This window comes from Neophocaena asiaeorientalis, unplaced genomic scaffold, assembly GCF_003031525.2.
Source record: "Neophocaena asiaeorientalis asiaeorientalis breed wild unplaced genomic scaffold, Neophocaena_asiaeorientalis_V1.1 scaffold59, whole genome shotgun sequence".
NCBI lineage: Eukaryota > Metazoa > Chordata > Mammalia > Artiodactyla > Phocoenidae > Neophocaena > Neophocaena asiaeorientalis.
The window spans coordinates 15,584,967-15,600,948 of NW_020174268.1; the positions used below are offsets into that span (position 1 = coordinate 15,584,967).

At 39.4% G+C, this 15,982-nt stretch overlaps 1 protein-coding gene across 5 annotated transcripts in view; it reads right to left on the bottom strand.

The window, feature by feature from the left end:
• The window catches only part of FRY (FRY microtubule binding protein), a 323,296-nt gene that overhangs the window by 117,822 nt on the left and 189,492 nt on the right, over positions 1–15,982 (bottom strand). For all 5 annotated transcript variants that reach the window (XM_024755579.1, XM_024755578.1, XM_024755577.1 and 2 more), the window contains 2 exons: positions 11,977–12,148; positions 10,622–10,754 (listed from right to left, as the gene is read on the bottom strand). In XM_024755579.1, the coding sequence (XP_024611347.1) occupies positions 10,622–10,754; positions 11,977–12,148 (305 nt within the window). The remainder of the gene's footprint in view (positions 1–10,621; positions 10,755–11,976; positions 12,149–15,982) is intronic.

The window sequence follows — 15,982 nt, forward strand, 5'->3', positions numbered from 1 at the left end:
TTTGCATGGGACGTACAAGGACTTCAGAGAGGACGTCACTGTACCGTGGTTTCCAATCAGCTGAAGGAAAGAGAAGTCTTCAAATGACATCCTCGATGGCTAGACAGAGTTAAAGCCTAGTGATCTGATCGTTCATGTGGGGCACAGAGTCTTTTAAATAGCTCTCCTAACATGCTCACCAGATGTCTTAAACAGCTGGGATTATTTTCATATCTGTTGGAAAACAGATGACCCTGCCTGGCCTGAAGTGTAAGGAAAATTCTGCCAGCCAATAAAGCAGACTTACAGGACTGGCAGACTTCCGAGCTGATAAAGCAAGCCTAGATTAGAAACTCTAATTGGTGCATGGTTTCCGTTTACTGCAGCCCTGTGCCTGGGATTTTATAGGAAGCATCTGAGTCCCCCAAATAGCATACGTTTTATTAACAGATATTATATAATTACTATTTACAGTCAGTCATTATATTATTATACTTACTGCTACTATTATTATGATTATTTGCCAGCATAAAGCACAAAAGGGATGAGGAATGGAAACAGAGCAACACAGAATGCTTTATTTTCAAGTGCATACTTCTAAGCAAGGCCTGGAAAAATGGTAGGCCAGCCTCAAGTATCAACTCCAATAACTATTTCCATTAGTGTGGTGTGGACCTCAACTCTCTTTTCCTAAATGCTTACATGATTCTTTAATGTTTCTCTTTGTTTTTTCTTTTTGTATTTAACATCCTTATTGGAGTATAATTGCTTTACAATGGTGTGTTAGCTTCTGCTTTATAACAAAGTGAGTCAGCTATACATATACATATACTCCCGTATCTCCTCTTTCTTATGTCTCCCGCCGACCCTCCCTATCCCACCCCTCTAGGTGGTCTTAAGCACAGAGCTGATCTCCCTGTGCTATGCGGCTGCTTCTCACTAGCTATCTATTTTACATTTGGCGGTATATATAAATCCATGCCACTCTCTTACTTCATCCCAGCTTACCCTTCCCCCTCCCCGAGTCCTCAAGTCCATTCTCTACATCTGCGCCTTTATTCCTGTCCTGCCCCTAGGTTCTTCAGAACCACTTTTTTTAGATTCCATACATGTGTTAGCATATGGTGTTTGTCTCTTTCTGACTTACTTCACTCTGTATGATACTCTACGTCCATTCACCTCTCTAAAAAGAACTCAATTTCGTTTCTTTTTATGGCTGAGTAATATTCCATTGCATATATGTACCACATCTTCTTTATGCATTCATCTGTCGATGGACACTTAGGTTGCTTCCATGTCCTGGTTATTGTAAATAGAGCTGCAATGAACACTATGGTACATGACTCTTTTTGAATTATGGTTTTCTCTGGATACATGCCCAATAGTGGGACCGCTGGGTCATATGGTAGTTCTATTTTTAGTTTTTTAAGGAACCTCCATAATGTTCTCCATAGTGGCTGTATCAATTTACATTCCCACCAACAGTGCAAGAGGGTTCCCTTTTCTCCACACCTTCTCCAGCATTTATTCTTTGTAGATTTTTTGATGATGGCCATTCTGACTGGTGTGAGGTGATACCTCATTGTAGTTTTGAATTGCATTTCTCTAATGATTAGTGATGCTGAGCATCCTTTTCATGTATTTCTTGGCAATCTGTATATCTTCTTTGGAGAAATGTCTGTTTAGGTCTTCTGCCCATTTTTTTTTTTTTTTTGTGGTACGCGGGCCTCTCACTGCTGTGGCCTCTCCCGTTGCGGAGCACAGGCTCTGGACGCGCAGGCTCAGCAGCCATGGCTCACAGGCCCAGCCGCTCCATGGCATGTGGGATCCTCCCGGACTGGGGCACGAACCCGCATCCCCCGCATCGGCAGGCGGACTCTCAACCACTGCGCCACCAGGGAAGCCCTCTGCCCATTTTTGGATTGGGTTTCTTTGTTTTTTTGATATTGAGCTGCCTGAGCTGCTTGTAAAGTTTGAATATTAATCCTTTGTCAGTTGCTTCATTTGCAAATATTTTCTCCCATCCTGAGGGTTGTCTATTGGTCTTGTTTACGGTTTCCTTTGCTGTGCAAAAGCTTTTAACTTTCATTAGGTCCCATTTGTTTATTTTTATTTCCATTTCTCTAGGACGTGGGTCAAAAAGGATCTTGCTGTGATTTATGTTATAGAGTGTTCTGCCTATGTTTTCCTCTAAGAGTTTTTATAGTGTCTGGCCTTACATTTAGGTCTTCAATCGATTTTATTTTTGTATATGGTGTTAGGAAGTGTTCTAATTTCACTCTTTTACGTGTAGCTGTCTAGTTTTCCTAGTACCACTTATTGAAGAGGCTGTCTTTTCTCCCTTGTATGTTCTTGCCTCCTTTATCAAAAATAAGGTGACCATATGTGCGTGGGTTTATCGCTGGGCTTTCTATCCTTTTCCATTGATCTATATTTCTGTTTTTGTGCCAGTACCATACTGTCTTGATTACTGTAGCTTTGTAGTATATAGTCTGAAGTCCAGGAGCCTGATTCCTCCAGCTCCATTTTTCTTTCTCAAGATCAGTTTGGCTATTTGGGGTCTTTTGTGTTTCCATACAAATTGTGAAATTTTTTGTTCTACTTCTGTGAAAAATGCCATTGGTAGTTTGATAGGGATTGCAATGAATGTGTAGACTGCTTTGGGTATTACAGGCATTTTCAGAATGTTGATTCTTCCTATCCAAGAACATGGTATATCTCTCTATCTGTTTCTATCATCTTTAATTTCTTTCATCAGTGTCTTATAGTTTTCTGCATGTAGGTCTTTTGTCTCCTTAAGTAGGTTTATTCCTAGGTATTTTATTCTTTTTGTTGCAATGGTAAATGGGAGTGTTTCCTTAATTTCTCTTTCAGATTTTTCATCATTAGTGTATAGGAACGCAAGAGATTTCTGTGCATTAATTTTGTACCCTGCAACTTTACCGGATTCATTGATTAGCTCTAGTAGTTTTGTGGTGGCATCATTAGGATTCTCTATGTATAGTATCATGTCATCTGCAAACAGTGACAGTTTTACTTCTTCTTTTCTGATCTGGATTCCTTTTATTTCTTTTTCTTCTCTGAGTGCTGTGGCTAAAACTTCCAAAACTATGTTGAATAGTGTTGAGAGTTGGCAACCTTGTCTTGTTCCTGATCTTAGTGGAAATGGGTTCAGTTTTGCACCACTGAGAACGATGTTGGCTGTAGGTTTGTCATATATGGCCTTTATTATGTTGAGGTAAGTTCCCTCTATGCCTACTTTCTGGAGGGGTTTTATCATAAATGGGTGTTGAATTTTGTCGAAAGCTTTTTCTTCACCTATTGAGATGATCATATGGTTTTTATCCTTTAATTTGTTACTCTGGTGTATTACATTGATTGATATTTATATATTGAAGAATCCTTGCATTCCTGGGAAAAACCCCACTTGATCATGGTGTATGATCCTTTTAATGTGCTGATGGATTCTCTGCTAGTATTTTGTTAAGGATTTTTACATCTATGTTCATCAGTGATATTGGCCTGTAAGTATTTGTCTTGGCGTGTTTCTCCTTGGATTTATCCTATATGGGACTCTCTTCATTTCCTGGACTTGATAGACTATTTCCTTTCCCATATTAGGGAAGTTTTCAACTCTAATTTCTTCAAATATTTTCTCAGTCCCTTTCTTTTTGTCTTCTTCTTCATAAGGATTTTTACATCTATGTTCATCAGTGATATTGGCCTGTAGTTTTCTTTCTTTATGACATCTTTGTGTGTTTTTGGTATCATGGTGATGGTGGCCTCATAGAATTAGTTTGGGAGTGTTCCCCCCTCTGCTATATTTTGGAAGAGTTTGAGAGGGATAGGTATTAGTTGTTCAGTAAATGTTTGATAGAATTTGCCTGTGAAGCCATCTGGTCCTGGGCTTTTGTTTGTTGGAAGATTTTAAATCACAGTTTCAATTTCAGTGCTTGTGATTGGTATGTTCATATTTTGTATTTCTTCCTGGTTCAGTCTCAGAAGGTCGTGCTTTTCTAAGAATTTGTCCATTTCATCCAGATTGTCTGTTTCATTGGCACATAGTTGCTTGTAGTAATCTCCCATAATCCTTTGTATTTCTGCAGTGTCAGTTGTTACTTCTCCTTTTCCATTTCTAATTCTATTGATTTGAGTCTTCTCCCTTTTTTTCTTGATGAGTCTGGCTAATGGTTTATCAATTTTGTTTATCTTCTCAAAGAACCAGCTTTTAGTTTTATTGATCTTTGCTATCAATTTTGGATCACTACTATCATTACTCTGAATTCTTTTCCAGGTAGACTGCTGACTTCCTCTTCATTTGTTTGGTCTGGTGGGTTTTTACCTTGCTCCTTCATCTGCTGTGTGTTTCTCTGTCTTCTCATTTTGTTTCACTTACTGTGTTTGGGGTATCCTTTTCGCAGGCTGCAGGTTTGTAGTTCCCGACGTTTTTGATGTCTGCCCCCAGTGGGTAATGCTGGTTCAGTGGGTTGTGTAGGCTTCCTGGTGGAGGGGACTGGTGCCTCTGTTCTGGTGGATGAGGCTGGATCTTGTCTTTCTTGTGGGCAGGACCGTATCCAGTGGTGTGTTTTGGGGTGTCTGTGACCTTATTATGATTTTAGGCAGCCTCTCTGCTAATGGGTGGGGTTGGTTCCTGTCTTGCTAGTTGTTTGGCATAGGGTGTCCAGCACTGTAGCTTGCTGGTCGTTGAGTGGAGCTAGGTCTTATCATTGAGATAGAAATCTCTGGGAGAGCATTTGCTCTTTGATGTTACGTGGAGCCATGAGGTCTCTGGTGGACCAATGTCCTGAACTCGCCTCTCCCATTACGTGGAGCCAGGAGGTCTCTGGTGGACCAATGTCCTGAACTCGCCTCTCCCACCTCTGAGGCACAGGCCTGATACCCTGCTGGAGCACTGAGACCCTGTCAGCCACACGGCTCAGAAGAAAAGGGAGAAAAGAAAGAAAGAAAGAAAAAAATAAAATAAATTAAAATAAAAAATAATTGTTAAACATGAAAACGTTAAAAAGTCATAAAAAAAGAAAAAAAGAAAGAATAGAGCAACCAAACCAAAAAACAAATCCACCAATGATAACAAGCACTAAAAACTGTACTAAAAAAAAACAACCAGACAGACAGAACCCTAGGACAAATGGTAAAAGGAAAGCTATACAGACAAAATCACACAAAGAAGCATATACATACACACTCACAGAAAGAGAACAAGGAAAAAAATATACATATCTATATATTAAAAAAAAAGGAAGAGTGCAACCAAATCAATAAACAAATCTACCAATGATAATAAACTAAATATTAAAGTAAGATAAACATAAAACCAGAAACAAATTAGATGCAGAAAGCAAACCCCAAGTCTACAGTTGACCTTCTGTGTCTCTTGTACTAGTCTTTATTTTAAAGTCTATTTTGTCTGATATGAAAATTGCTACTCTAGCTTTCTTCTGACTTCCATTTGCATGGAATATCTTTTTCCATCACCTCACTTTCAGTTTGTACGTGTCCCTAGGTCTGAAGTGGGTGTTTGTAGACAGTATATATACAGGTCTTGTTTTTGTTTCCATTCAGCCAGTCTATGTCTTTTGGCTGGAGCATTTAATCCATTCACGTTTAAGGTATTTATTGATATGTATGTGCCTATTACCATTTTCTTAACTGTTTTGGGCTTATTATTATTCTTTATTATTTATTATTATAATAGGTCTTTTCCTTCTCTTGTGTTTCCTGCCTAGAGAAGGTGCTTCAGCATTTGTTGTAAAGCTGGTTTGGTGGCGCTGAACTCTCTTAGCTTTTGCTTGTCTGTAAAGGTTTTAATTTCTCCATCGTATTTGACTGAGATCTTCAGATTTTTCTGAAATCTGAAAATTTTTTCAGGTTTTTCCTTTTCCTCACTTCAAATATGTCCTGCCACTGCCTTCTGGCTTGCAGAGTTTCTGCTGAAAGATCAGCTGTTAACCTTATGGGGATTCCCTTATATGTTATTTGTTGTTTTTCTCTTGCTGCTTTTAATATTTTTTCTTTGCACTTAATTTTTGATAGTTTGATTAGTATTTGTCTTGGCGTGTTTCTCCTTGGATTTATCCTATATGGGACTCTCTTCATTTCCTGGACTTGATAGACTATTTCCTTTCCCATATTAGGGAAGTTTTCAACTCTAATTTCTTCAAATATTTTCTCAGTCCCTTTCTTTTTGTCTTCTTCTTCTGGGACCCCTATAACTCGAATGTTGGTGCATTTAATTTTGTCCCAGAGGTCTCAAAGACTGTTCTCGATTCTTTTCATTCTTTTGTCTTTATTCTGCTCCGCAGTAGTTATTTCCACTATTTTATCTTCCAGGTCACTTATTTGTTCTTCTGCCTCAGTTATTCTGCTATTGATTCATTCTAGAGAATTTTAAATTTCATTTATGGTGTTGTTCATCATTGTTTGTTTGCTCTTTAGGTCTTCTAGGTCCTTGTTAAACGTTTCTTTTGTTTTCTCCATTCTATTTCCAAGATTTTGGATCACTACTATCATTACTCTGAATTCTTTTCCAGGTAGACTGCTGACTTCCTCTTCATTTGTTTGGTCTGGTGGGTTTTTACCTTGCTCCTTCATCTGCTGTGTGTTTCTCTGTCTTCTCATTTTGTTTCACTTACTGTGTTTGGGGTATCCTTTTCGCAGGCTGCAGGTTTGTAGTTCCCGACGTTTTTGATGTCTGCCCCCAGTGGGTAATGCTGGTTCAGTGGGTTGTGTAGGCTTCCTGGTGGAGGGGACTGGTGCCTCTGTTCTGGTGGATGAGGCTGGATCTTGTCTTTCTTGTGGGCAGGACCGTATCCAGTGGTGTGTTTTGGGGTGTCTGTGACCTTATTATGATTTTAGGCAGCCTCTCTGCTAATGGGTGGGGTTGGTTCCTGTCTTGCTAGTTGTTTGGCATAGGGTGTCCAGCACTGTAGCTTGCTGGTCGTTGAGTGGAGCTAGGTCTTATCATTGAGATAGAAATCTCTGGGAGAGCATTTGCTCTTTGATGTTACGTGGAGCCATGAGGTCTCTGGTGGACCAATGTCCTGAACTCGCCTCTCCCACCTCTGAGGCACAGGCCTGATACCCTGCTGGAGCACTGAGACCCTGTCAGCCACACGGCTCAGAAGAAAAGGGAGAAAAGAAAGAAAGAAAGAAAAAAATAAAATAAATTAAAATAAAAAATAATTGTTAAACATGAAAACGTTAAAAAGTCATAAAAAAAGAAAAAAAGAAAGAATAGAGCAACCAAACCAAAAAACAAATCCACCAATGATAACAAGCACTAAAAACTGTACTAAAAAAAAACAACCAGACAGACAGAACCCTAGGACAAATGGTAAAAGGAAAGCTATACAGACAAAATCACACAAAGAAGCATATACATACACACTCACAGAAAGAGAACAAGGAAAAAAATATACATATCTATATATTAAAAAAAAAGGAAGAGTGCAACCAAATCAATAAACAAATCTACCAATGATAATAAACTAAATATTAAAGTAAGATAAACATAAAACCAGAAACAAATTAGATGCAGAAAGCAAACCCCAAGTCTACAGTTGCTCCAAAAGTCCACCTCCTCACTTTGGGATGATTCGTTGTCTCTTCAGGTATTCCACAGATGCAGGTACATCAAGTTGATTGTGGAGATTTAATCCACTGCTGCTGAGGCTGCTGGGAGAGATTTCCCTTTCACTTCTTTTTTCGCACAGCTCCTGGGGTTCAGCTTTGGATTTGGCCCCCTCTCTGCGCGTAGGTCACCTGAGGGCATCTGTTTCCTGCCCAGACTGGATGGGGTTAAAGAAGCAGCTGATTCAGGGGCTCTGGCTCACTCAGGCTTGGGGGAGGGAGGGGTACGGAATGCGGGGTGAGACCGCAGCGACAAGGCCGGTGTGATGTTGCACCAGCTTGAGGCACCATGTGTTCTCCTAGGTAAGTTGTCCCTGGATCACGGGACCCTGGCAGTGGCGGGCTGCACAGGCTCCCGGGAGGGGAGGTGTGGATAGTGACCTGTGCTTGCACATACTGATTCTTGGTGGCTGCAGCAGCAGCCTTAGCATCTCATGCCTGTCTCGGGGGTCTGCGCTGATAGCTGCAGCTTGCACCCGTCTCTGGAGCTCATTTAGGTGGTGCTCTGAATCCCCTCTCCTCATGCACCCCGAAACAATGGTCTCTTGCCTCTTAGGCAGGTCCGGACTTTTTCCCGGACTCCCTCCCGATTAGCTGTGTTTCACTAGCCCCCTTCAGGCTGTGTTCACGCCGCCAACCCCAGTCCTCTCCCTGGGGTCTGATCTCCGAAGGCTGAACCTCAGCTCCCAGCCCCCGCCCGCCCCGTCGAGTGAGCAGACAAGCCTCTCGGGTTGGTGAGTGCCGGTCGGCACCAATCCTCTGTGCGGGAATGTCTCCACTTTGCCCCCCGCACCCCTGTGGCTGCGCTCTCCTCCGCGGCTCCGAAGCTTCCCCCCTCCGCCACCTGCTGTCTCTGCCCGTGAAGGGGCTTCCTAGTGTGTGGAAACCTTTCTTCCTTCACAGCTCTCTCCCACGGTGCAGGTCCTGTCCCTATTCTTTTGTCTCTTGTTTTTTCTTTTTTCTTTTGCTCTACCCAGTACGTGGGGGGTTTCTTGCCTTTTGGGAGGTCTGAGGTCTTCTGCCAGCATTCAGTAGGTGTTCTGTAGGAGTTGTTCACCGTGTAGATGTATTTCTGATGTATTTGTGGGGAGGAAGGTGATCCCCACGTCTTACTCCTCTGCCATCTTGAAGATCTCCCTATCTCTTTGTTTTTAAGAAATGTAGCCATGAGCCATTTTCCACTCAGGGATCTGCTTCAAAGTCTAGCATGAAAACTATTTCTAGCCCTATTTGGGGGGGCGGGGCATCTTAAGACAGTTGAATAAGAGAAAGTAAAGAATCACCTTAGAAAAAGTTTAAGGTATTGTGAAAATACAAATGAAATGTTAACATTTACATTTAAACCTGTACCTTTTATGGTTTTGAATGTCTTGTTTTGGTCCTGACCCTGTCTTATGATCTCTAGATTATAAACATAGTTTTCCTTTGAAGGCCTTTCACTTCCTTACTATTTTAGAGGAAACAACAATATGGCAGCAGTATTTTTTTTTTTTTTTTTGCAGTACGCGGGCCTCTCACTGCTGTGGCCTCTCCCATTGCGGAGCATAGGCTCCGGACGCGCAGACTCAGTGGCCATGGCTCACGGGCCCAGCCGCTCCGCGGCATGTGGGATCTTCCTGGACCGGGACACGAACCCGCGTCCCCTGCATCGGCAGGCGGACTCTCAACCACTGCGCCACCAGGGAAGCCCTATGGCAGCAGTTTTCAAAGCATTTCTTACATTTTCTACAGTGTAAACTGAAAACTGCTTTAATATGTTCAGAGAGTATGCAGTAAGGAGGTTAAAGGTTATGGACAACCTGGTAATTTGTTAGGTAAGGACCAGATCTGTAGACAAGATAGTTAATGTCATTAACTTTGGTCAATTTCAATTCTGCTATCATTTTGGTTGAAAAATCTAAAGCTACATGCTCTCCATATCATTTAAATGAAGTGACTGGCAAGCTGCAGGATAATATACATTGTATAACTCCATTTTTGTAAAAAAAAGAAAATGTATATATGTATTTGGGCTGACATTGGGAAAGGTCTGGAAGAAATCACCCTGAACCAAGGAATGGATGCAGATTTCAAGTGGAGCTCTGTGGAGGAGGCTTTCATTTTAACTTGCCATACTGCTAAATATGTACTTAAAATAATTCTGTATTTTTAACTTTTCATCATGTTTTGTCTCACTGTAGTTTGTTTTTGACATACTACTATTGTAGTAAAAATATACACCCATGATATGAACTTCCCTATATAGGTAACAACGTTCCAACTAACTGTGATATTTGGAATTGGACACACTGAGTGACAAAGAAAATTTTCCTAATTGTATGTTTAGAAATGTATGCCACAGGTGCCAAGTATCATTTAATTCATAGTTCAACAACAAAGTCCAAACTGTCTTAAAACAGTCATAAGCTAACCTGCGTTCCTGCCATAATTGATCACAAGCAGCAAAATCAAATTGTGTGAGTTTCTAATGAGGAGCTCTAATCACAAATCTAGATCTTGGATTTTGGCTAAGAACATCTGATTTCTACATTCTAAGCTACAAATGCATTCTGAAAATCCAGTATTTCTATGACACAGTTACATAGAGAATATTAAGCAGCTTTAACTCTCACTGTTCAGGAACGCTCACTAGAAACAAGTAAACTTGAGATTCATAAAGATGGAACGTCTCTAAACTGGTGATGATGCTGTATCACGTGGGCCTGAGAGCAAAACATTACTTCTGAAAATGTGGACCAGTAAAAGTGTCTTGGGCCCATTTTCTAACTTACTGGCCTAATGATACTTGAAATATTATCAAAACAGATCAATCTCAGGTTTGACTTTATTTTTACAGTTAGTCAAATATTATCAAACGATGTTTTTACTATCCCTAACACTTCTTAGAACTCGGACTCTAATAACATGAGAACAAAATAAAGGGGAAGAACCTCTGCTGGTGTCTTTTGGTTCATTAATCCTTCATTGAAAACTTAGTCCTCGCTGTACTCACGTGATCATGTCTTCGGGTTCTTTGTTTAACATCTGGACGTTAGTTAGCATCATACACCTTCCTACTTCTTTATCAAGGTGCCTTAAAATGTTGTCCACAGCTTTTCGTACTTGAGAGTAGTATAATGACATGCCTAAAAAATACGCATGACAGTTACATCTGTGACTAAATCTATCAAAGCGTGAAATCCCGTTTTGTTCATCCTCTGTGATATATTTTTACTGAAGATCTTCTGTGGGTCAGTGAATTCTCTGAGCAGAGTCCAATTTAATCTCTTATCTGCAGGACCCTTAGCATAGTACCCACATGTAGTGGGTGTTCCCGAAAGAATCATTTATGTTTAACACATAGGAATTCTAATACTTCAAAGGGAAATATTTTCCAGAAGAGTAAAAATAAACAAGGAAACAGAAAGTTCCACACTAGAATTTTTAGTTTTCTGGTTAGTATAAAAAAATTCAGCATAATGAGTGGTTATGTGAATAAAAGATAATTCTCATCCGGGGTTAGAATTTTAATAACTTTATATTATTCTCTGAAATATATGTGTGGGTTTTTTTAGTAAAGGCAACAAATGATTTCACATCATAAATTTTTAAATGAAGAAAAATTTACCTCAGGTATATTATTTTTACCACTCTCATTAATACAGTGGAAGAAAATGTGTACAGAATATGTATTTCGTATTGATATTTTTGAACTCATTTAAGCATTGCATAACTAAAGATAAATATTTTAAAGGAAAAAGTTTCCTCATATGTTTCCTCTAGGTCTTTGGAATCCAGAAACTAACTTAACAAGTTTGCAGTAGGTTTCTAAATTCAGGAACTTGGTAAAAGAGAAACAAATGCAAAAGATCATCTCTTTGGGTTAAGATAGTTAAATTAAAAAGAAAATAATCTCATGTAGGCTAAACCCACAATATACCCTGGCATGTATGGGACTTGACATGTTTAAAACACAGATTAAACTAATTTTACTGAAAAAAAATAGAAGAAAAGGAACTATAAAAATGAATGAATATATTTATATGTTTGCTTTATAAACAGGATTATCTACCAAAGCACACAGATGTCTTAGAAATTTACTGTAAACTGCAAATTATCAATCTCAGAAGTTTGAAAAGACCACAGATAAAAATCTAACATTTAAACGGCAAAATGTTTACCAGGAAGTTCCAAAGAGTTTAAAGGGCAGTAAAACAAACCACAGCATGAATCAGAACAGTTAATGTTGACATGTCTCATCAGCTACTTTTATGAAGATTTTAAAACTATATCTCACTAAGGGTAAGTGTCTATTGGTCATTTTAAAGGCTTAATAAGGCCCAGTGCAAACGTATCTTTGAAACCCACCTATCATTTTGGCTTCCTCTTCAGTTAGTGTTTTACTCAGATATGTCTTCTTCACCCTCAGTGTGTTTCCTGAAGGGAGAACAGCTCCGGTAACTGGCATCGGAGGTTCCCCATCTTTCTGCTGCAAGCTATCAGCTATGACCAAGAATGCCCGTAAACCAATGTTCATCCTCTGTAAGAGACAATATGTTCATGGTAAAGAGAAAGACCCAATCATTGTTGTGAAATTAAGCCATCAGTCTTTCAAAAGAAGTTAAGCATGGTTTGCCTTCTAGATTAGTGTGGGAAAATCATTTAAAAGCGTTTAGGCCAAACCTAGGAAAATGAAATTAAGTTTCTGACACTCTTTGTTGCTGCATCACAAGAAAACAACTGGGAAGATTTTCACCAAACGTGGAGGGTAGGTTTGAGATGGTCAGATTCATTCTGTTTGGGGGATCCTGGGTGCACCTCCAAGGGATAGGCAGTCACCCTTTGGAGCAGCTGCAACTAAGGTAAACTGAGGTCAACAAAAATCTCTTTGTCTCCTGGGAGGAGACATGTGTTAACTCACAAAGACTGAATGAAAACAAACGGGAGTTCCAAATGTGAATCGTAAAAATGTAAGTCGTCTGCTCTGAATTGCAGGCTGTTGACTTTTGATTCACAAAGGCTGGCAAGTTTGAGAATAAATTTAAAGAATTCGAAGCCACAGAACCTGTTACTTATAAAAACACATAAACTCATAAGAAGAAATGTCATTCTGGGCCAGATCATTCTCTTCCCCAGGCTCAGATAAGGCATAATATTGGCTCTGAAAGATGACTCAGTAAGAGAGTTGCTCCCAGCAGCAATAATCTTAATAGGTCAGAAGGTACTAAAACATCCGTAGTTCCCTAAACAGCCATGTGTAAACACTTACACTCATATTTTCAAACGACATCAAGTAATAAGTTCCCTAAGTAGACCGCTACCTAATGCAGAAAATAATTACCGTTACTAACAATGATAATCTAATTACAATTTATTGAGTTCTTAAAATATATCCAGAACTGCTCATTAACTCTCATCTTTAAGATAGCCATGCAAGGAAGGTATGATTATTCCCATTTTTCAGGTGAGGAAACAGAGGGCCACATAACTAGTAGGTGGGGAGCTATACATTCAAGTTGGGTTTGCCCGAATCACCTATTCTGTAGTACATGGTTATATCTTAGAACATGAAGTAATATCGACTTCTAAACTATTTATTCAAGCTTCAAGGAGTAGGGGTATTTCAACCAGGGTGTGGTAAACATTTCTCTGGCCCATTCATACCCAATCCAATGTGTATTTTATGATTTTATGGTTTTCAGTAATATTCTTTCTCCATTTTCTAAAATGAAAGAGTATTCATTTTAAAAAAGTTTAAACGTATATTAAAGTCCATTAGTTTCCTCACTTATTTTAGTAGTTCTTTCATGAAATGTTTTCTAGATTTGTGGATATTTTTCAAGACCCAGCATTGTTTTGGGTGAGGAAATACAGTGTTTAATTCAGGAGATGCAGTATCAATAGGATGACTGTGAATTGACTTAAATGATCAAGCTTCAATTATTTGCAAATGGATTATCCAATTTATGAGCCATCCTTGCCAGTTCTCTTAGTTTTCCTTTTCTCTGAATAATTCTAAGGGCAGAAGTAAGTTGGGATAGTTTGGGAAATATATTTTTAACTTAATTTCAAAAACAATTTCTTCTTATGTTTTATATAGCTCTGCATCATACCTCTCCTTCTATTATCTGTCTGGTCTTGAGAAATTACTTAACTTTTCCAAGTCCAAGTCTCAGCTTCCTTTCTGTAGAATGAGAATAATAATACCTATTGATCATATAGGGCTATGGTGAGGATTAATACCTGAAAAGTTCCCGCTGGTAAATATATATTGTAGGCTAGAATCTCCACTGTTTTCTACTGAAGTCAAGTTTATTGAGATATAATTCTCATATAGTAAAATATACTCCTTTTAGTTGTACAGTCCTTTGAATTTTGAGAAACATATATAGTCAGGTAACTATCATCACAGTCAAGATATAAAATATTTCCATCATCCCCAAAAGTTCCTTTGTGCCTCTTTACAGTCAGTCAGTCCTCTCCTCCAACCTCAGCACCTGACAATCAGTGTCTAATTTCTGCCTATAATTTTGCATTTTCCAGAACGTGATATAAATGGAAGCAAACAGACACAACCTCTTGTGTCTTGCTTCTTTCACTTAGCTTAATGCTTTTGAGGTGTTGCTGCAGTATCAGTAGTTTGTTCCTTTTTATGGCTGAATAGTATTCCATTGTGTTGATGATTCACAAGTTGTTTCAACATTCACCAGCTGTTTGAACATGAGTTGCTTTCCTGTTTTTAGTGATCATGAATAAAGGTGCTATAAATGTTGATACAAATCTTTGTGGACAAATGTTCTAATTTCTCTTGGATAAACACCTTGGGGTAGAACTGCTGGATCATATGCCAAGTGTATGTTTAACCTTATAAGAAATGGTTGTACCATTCTGCATTCTCACTAAAACATCAATAGTATAAAGTTCCAGTTGCTCTGTATCCTTCTCAGCACATCTCACTGTGGTTTTAACTTGCATTTCCCTAACGACTAAGGATGCTGAACATCTTTTCATAGGTTTATCGGTCATTTGTATCTCTTCTTTGGTAAAGAGGCTCTTCATTTTGTCCATTTAAAATATTGGGTTATTGAGTTGGAGTTCTTTATATATTCTGGATAGAAGCGTTTGTCAATACGTGTTTTACAAATATTTTCTCCCAGTCTGTGGCTCTACACTTTGTTAACTTTTAAAGTGCACACTTTTGTATTTTATCAACTTTTTCTTTTGTAATTTATGCTTTTTGTATCTTATCTAAGCAATTTTTGCCTACCCAAAGGTTGCAAAGATTTTTATCTTCTGTTTTCTCCTGGAAGAGTTACGATGTCGGATTTCACATTTAGGCTTATGATTCATTTTGAGTTAATTTCTCCTGACAGGGCAAATTATGGGTTGAAGTTGATTATTTTGCAAGTGGATTTCCAACAGTTTAGTACCATTTATTAGAAAAACTATCCTGGGAATTCCCTAGTGGTGCAGCGGTTAGGACTCTGTGCTTTCACTGCCAGGGGCCAGGGTTCAATCCCAGGTTGGGGAACTAAGATCCCGTACATCACACGGCGCAGCCAAAAAAAAAAAGACTAGCCTTCATCCATTGAAAAGCATGGAACCACTGTTCCCAAGCAAGAGAAGACTCTTTAGTACTTGGGCCATGGGCCCCCTTCCAGCCACAATGCCCTGAATTTGCACTGGCTTTGTCCCCCTCCCAGTGGCCCACTGACCCTGGCTGCAGCCATTCCAGAAGCCTGTGATGTCATTAAACACCAGACAGAAACTCCCATTTGGGGGCTTGTTGGGCTGTGCCCACATACCTGGCAACCTTAGCGCCAAGAAGAGAATTCAGGGTGTGGTGGGAAGAAGCGTGAGTGTGCAAGGAGACCTGGGTTCCCCTTGCTGCTAACCAGCTGCCTGTTCTGAGCCTCTGGGCTCTGGGTCTCCTTCCTCACTGACAGAATGAAGGAGCCAGACAATATCATAGTGATGACAGGAACAACGTTTAAACATTTTTTTCTGGTGTGTAATTTCTTTCTTTTTTTGCTTATGAATTTGTAATATCACGATGATTCTGTGAGGTGATCTAGAAAAGTAGTCTGTCCCTAATACTAGTAAAAAAAGCTGAAGTTCAGAGAGGTCAATGTCTTACAGCTAGTGGTTAGGACTCTGCACTTTGTTGGTGGGAATTCCCACCAACAGTCTTTTCCGAAGTTTAAAATTGAACGTGCTTTTCATTTGCCTAAGCCGCCCCCGCCATGAGGTACGTCATACCCATTATACACTCATTCCCATGATCTGCCTGGCCCTTGAACTGTGATGCTGTCACAGAATCAGAGATGTATACATTACTTATTTAATTTCACTAGATTTTAGTGTTTTATCATTG